Below are 5,725 nucleotides of genomic sequence, written 5' to 3'. Positions count from 1 at the left end.
CAATGGTTCAGGTAATGGTTCAGACAATGGTTCAGGTAATGGATCTAACTCTGGCAATGGATCTGGTAATGGATCTGGTAATGGATCTAACTCTGGCAATGGATCTGGTAATGGATCAGGCAATGCATCTAACTCAGGCAATGGATCAGGTAATGGTTCAGACAATGGATCAGGTAATGGATCTAACTCAGGCAATGGATCAGGTAATGGTTCAGACAATGGATCTAACTCTGGCAATGGATCAGGTAATGGTTCAGGTAATGGTTCAGACAATGGATCTAACTCTGGCAATGGATCTGGTAATGGATCAGGCAATGCATCTAACTCTGGCAATGGATCTGGTAATGGATCAGGCAATGCATCTAACTCTGGCAATGGCTCTGGTAATGCATCTAACTCTGGCAATGGTTCAGGTAATGGTTCAGACAATGAATCAGGTAATGGTTCTAACTCTGGTAATGGTTCAGACAATGGTTCAGGCAATGGATCAGCCGAGAGGCTTTCTTCAGACTCTAAATCAGGAGCCAACTCAAATGATGGATCGAATACTGGAGATAATACTTCGCCTGACAGAACAAGTACGGGCTCAGAAGATTCTATTTGGGAAACCGGTGCTAGCACAGACAGCAACGATGCTAGTTTGCGAGGCACTGGTGTCACCCAGTCAGTTGCGGCTGCTTATACTAAAGTTGACAGTACTACATTAGCGATTTCAACTTCGAAGTCCCCAAATCTGGCTTCTCATACTGTGACCAGTTATGATGGTGTTGCAAACAGCCAAATACCTACAATTCTCGGTGTTCTTGCATTATTTTTCAGCTTGTTCTTTTAATCTTAGTGTGATATGATACCCTTTTGAAGTTTCAATGTTCTTTTTACTAATATTTCGATTTTAAAATTTTGCTGTTTTCTTTTTTAATTCTCTTCTACCTTTTCGAAATATCGAAAGTTTTCGGTTGATTGTATTATATGATTATATTTGGTTTTGAATTTTTTTTTCACCGTCTTTTTCTTTTTCTTTTCGTTTTCTGTATTGCTTTATAAAAAAAATCTAGTGTTTTAATGTTTATAGATTTATATGATTGGAATAAATGTTTAATATAAAATATATCGATACAGTTGTATGGCTCATTGATTTTGTATGATTTACGTAAAACCACGTTACTATAAAAGTGGCTCAAACCAGAGAATTATATTGTTCAATTACGGGAGTCTACAAGACATAAATGTTTTCCGAGTGACTATTAGACAGAACGAAGATACGAGAACATAAAATTTGAAGTAAGAATATTTCGTTGATTACTAATAATCTCTTTGAGAAATCGAATGATGGTTAACTGATTTTCAGTCAATTGATTTGCAAATTATTGTATACAGTAAAAGTTAAAATCAACTTCTGATTTTAATCGTCTTCGTACTTCAAACTATGCAACCCTCTCGCAATACCTTATGTTGAGCACGACTGGACATGAAGGTTTTGTTTTACATTATAAACTTCAAATAAGAAAGATAAATTCGCTTAACGATATGTGACACAAAACTTTTTTTGGCCGTTTTTTAAAGCACAATTTACGGTTTTTCCGAATAAATTGCTTTTTCGAATACAAATAAAAAATATTTGTCGAGGTCATCAAACTATAAAACTATAATTATACTTTTCCAAGGACAGACTGCTCTATTCATGATAACTGCAGCTTATACAACAGTTATTACGGAGGAGAATAGGATTTAGAATGCCGAAGAAACAATAGGCAGCGAAAAAACTGAGAAAGGGCACTTTTCGCACCCTCACCGGGGGGTTCGAGTCCTCACTAGATTCTCAACACTGTAATCAAGTCAAGCTACGTGTTTATGTTCGCTTTGGCTACAAGTTAAGGAGTCGAAGTACAATGTATAATAAATCAAAGACAAAATCACACCATTCCGAATAACCGAGCTAGAGACGATGCACAAACGATCGCCAGTGGAAGGCTTCCATGCGTTTAACTGTTTTTTTTTTTAAGTATTTTTTAAGTCGAGCGACAGTGAGGCGCTCGGTGGACATCCCCGGTGGACATCTCCGGAAAGTACGAAACCTCCGTCGTAGTCATCCTCCCCCCTTTCCCCGAGCTCTTCCATATGTCCCATTATTCCACTAAAGTCCAGCTCTTCTCAAACCCCCGAATATCCCATGTGAGTGACCTACCGAATTCACAAAGTGGATTATAACCAAGAAAAAGCTACTAAGATTGTACATGCGCTATTCATCCGAAAGTTAGATCTTACGTCCGTGATTTATCCGAGAGTTAGACAGCATGTTCCTTCAGCCCTTATATCTGAACGGATCAGTTGGGGTTGAATTTCTTTTTGCTTCATTTACTTTTGCTACCTTTTCTTTAGTTTAGTGGCTTTAGGTTATTTATTAATTTAGTATGTCTATCCTCTCATTATTTTTAGTCTTGCCGAGGACACCCGTAGATGATTGACAAAATTAGTCATGTCAAATCTCAAGATCTACGCCCAAGGACATAGATCTCTACGTCCCCGGAAGCCGGTGACATCATTTGAAAACCTTATATGGATACCAAAGAAACTCTCTAGTTAGCTATAGTTTCTTAACATAGTCAGTGGATACTTTTACCTCTTCATTTTATATTTCCTTCAACTTTTTTTAAATTGTAAATACCAATTCAAAGGCGACAAGTCAGTTAATGTAAACAACCACAACCGGCGTTTGTCCAACCTATTCTTCTTTACTACCGTATTCCTCACTAATCTTTGTTACTTCTTCTGGAAGAATGAAAGGAGGCCTAATTTGTATAGCTTATATAAGGTTTCATCTTCGTGTATGTATGGAAGATCGAACTGACCGATCACTCGCATGCCCCACACGATAAACATGCGTTGCGCTAAACTGTGCATGAACATTGTTCCTTCGCTTATAACAATCATAACTGTGATATAGTGTATCCCCTCCCTTTGACAAAAAGAGGGTGTCTAGCAAGAGGTTTACAGCTCACCAATTGGAATCAATAAGCTTGCAGCGCTTGAGCTGGTAACCAATAAGTTTAAAACTAATAATTTCGAACCAATAAGTCAACCCAATTGAAAAAAAATTAAAAGTATTTGTGTATTTCCAGAATGAGTAGACATGTCTTGAACACCTGACATTTTTGAACTCAAGAGCCGGCTCACCACGGCAACAAGCTTGTATCTTTCGCATAAGTTGTTCCGCAGACTAAAGGTTCAAAAGCTTGTTTTTAAAAGGTTTTGTGACGGCAATCATTCGATTTGAGGATTTCCCTAACAAATGAAAAGTGCTCAGGCGCCAGCTCTAATGTCCGCAAGGCGATCCCTAATTATGCCCTTCCGGAATGGGGGTTAGAACAGAAGAGCCTGCGGATCTACCTTTATATCTGTTTCGAGAACAGTAAGTGAACGAAAACGGCCTGTCTTCATAATCCACTGGGGTCAAAAGAGATCAAGGGATCAAAGAACAACAGACAAAGAGATCAAACATTTTTTGACACTGCTTCTTGCTAACACTCACTTGATCTTTACCCCTGAACGTCCAGCCATGGTTTGTTCCCCGTGGAGGATCCCTGAGAAGACTCCCTGAGAAGACTCCCTTGCTCTTATTGTCTTGTTGAATTTTCAGGAGTCAAAAAAAGAAAATGAGCCTGCCGTGCATTCAAAAATACTTTTTTTTTTTTCTTTTCTTAATTATTTTTTTTTTCAGCAATTGATTTTTTTTTGCACTACTTCGCTTTCATTTTGTTGCAAAAACTATGAAATTCCTCCTTCTTGCGCAGTTTGTCCACCCGGTTTCTAGGATGTGCATGATACTTTGAATCTTCGTAAAGTAATTATAAACTGTTAACTTTGAGTTTAGCGAATGGGTTTTATCTAAAGAAAAGAAAGCCCCAGTTTGTGTTGTCGGATGATTTAGATATACATATATATATTTGTAATTGTAGCCTATGGATGGTGGCTTTTGATTTACCATTGTATAATTTATTTCACTTTACTTTAACGTCTTGATCATCTTCCACTGAGAAATGATTGTTCTCTCATACTTTTTACTAGCACTATTTACTTGTGCTTATGTTGAGGGTTCCGCCGTTTACGGGATTTTCAAGGATATATCCTCAATTACTTGGAGTCAAGCAGGAACCACTAGTCCTCAACTTCCTGAAACACCCAATTGGATAGCCACTCTTGATTGGGCCATCTCCGGAGTTAAAGCTGGTGATACTTTCCAAATGAGATTACCCTGCGTCAGTAGATTCACCTCCTCGACTCCTTCCGTTGACTTATCTGCGAACGGTAAAACATTTGCTACTTGTGACTTTTCACACAGTGATGATACAAATCCTGATTCTTATTTGCTATGTACTGTCTCAAGTATAGTCACCGATTCTACTAATGTGGTTGGGACTGTTACCATTCCATTCATCTTTAATTCTGGGTTGGGTACTTCACAATCTGATCTCACTTGTTCGGTAAAATTTTCTGCTGGGCCAAACACAATTAGTTGGAGCGATGGAGAAAATGTTTTCTCTTCAACAGTAAACTTCAATAATGGTGTTAACGCTGATTTATCTAGCCAAGGAGTGCTGCCAGGTACTATAGCTGTTGACCGAAGGGTTCTTCCTAGCAAAAAACATGAATATTCTTTTCTTGCCAGTGGTGGCTGTTATTTTAATCAAGCTTATTCCGGAGTTTTAACCATGACTTTGAATACTGGGAATATCGATTGTGACTCCATCAATGTTGCTGCCGTTAGTTATATAAATCAATGGTACCTCCCGGCTACCGCTGAAACTCTCAGTTACTCGGTACTCTCTTGTAAAAAGCTTCAAGTCCTGATTGCATATTCTGGTGCTACCAATTATGTTCGTCCATTTTTGGATATAATTGTAACTCCTTATCGTCCTACTGCTACTGTCGAATACACTAACACTTACAATTGTTTATTTGATTTCTACACATACACCAACAAGGCTGAATACGTTTGGAATACTGATAAGTTTGTTAGACCAAATGTAGTAGCTAGAGAAATTACTCTGGCTACCACTACTTGGAGCGGGATAGATACCCAAACAACTACCCTTCCTTTTAAGAGTAATGGTGGTACCGAAACTATAGAAGTTCTCGTTCCAGGTCCATCTACTACATCCAAACAAAGTTCAAGCTCCTTCAGTTCAAGCCCATCTTCCAAAAGTAGCTCTATCAATAAAAGATCGTCTATTTCACCCGTCAGAAGATCATCCACTATAATGGCTACCTCTACTGACTCAACCCCTTCATCTACAATCTCAGCATCGAATCCTAGAGCATCTAGTAATATCGTTACTACATATTCTACTATTTCTACGGAATTGTCTAATTCAAGAACTACAAGCATTCACTCACCTTTCCCTCGATCTACCAAAGTGCAGAGTCATGATTCATCCAATATTGCTGCCTCTTCAACTTTCACAGCTAGTAGTGATTCCACTGTCAGCCCATCTTCTTCTACTGCATCTTCTACTAGTTCTGATCTTCACCTCTCGTCATCTTCTGTTGTCTCATCAGGTTTACCATCATCCAACGAAGATCTCTACTCCCAATTCTCATCATCTGTTGTTTCATCATCTGTTGTTTCATCATCTGTTGTTTCATCAGCTTTACCATCATCCAGCGAAGCTCCTTACTCTAGATTCTCATCATCTGTTGTTGCATCAGCTATGCCATCATCTAGTGA

General features: G+C 38.5%; 2 protein-coding genes across 2 annotated transcripts in view; both read left to right on the top strand.

The window, feature by feature from the left end:
• On the top strand, positions 1 to 853 carry HYPBUDRAFT_153702 (uncharacterized protein; the record flags this gene model as incomplete). Its single annotated transcript, XM_020221682.1, has 1 exon — positions 1 to 853. A coding segment is annotated over one exon (657 nt), but the record flags the coding sequence as incomplete, so codon positions are not given.
• A 3,107-nt stretch (positions 854 to 3,960) lies between these two features.
• HYPBUDRAFT_223972 (uncharacterized protein) overlaps positions 3,961 to 5,725 on the top strand; it is a 4,382-nt gene continuing 2,617 nt past the window's right edge. Inside the window, exon 1 of the mRNA XM_020223109.1 lies at positions 3,961 to 5,696. Coding sequence (XP_020075327.1) covers positions 4,038 to 5,696 — 1,659 coding nt within the window. The 5' untranslated portion in view covers positions 3,961 to 4,037. The remainder of the gene's footprint in view (positions 5,697 to 5,725) is intronic.

Source organism: Hyphopichia burtonii, assembly GCF_001661395.1.
Source record: "Hyphopichia burtonii NRRL Y-1933 unplaced genomic scaffold HYPBUscaffold_6, whole genome shotgun sequence".
Taxonomy (NCBI): Eukaryota; Fungi; Ascomycota; class Pichiomycetes; order Serinales; family Debaryomycetaceae; genus Hyphopichia; species Hyphopichia burtonii.
Note: the sequence above shows the minus strand (reverse complement) of the source record. Positions and strands in the feature narration are given on the sequence as shown.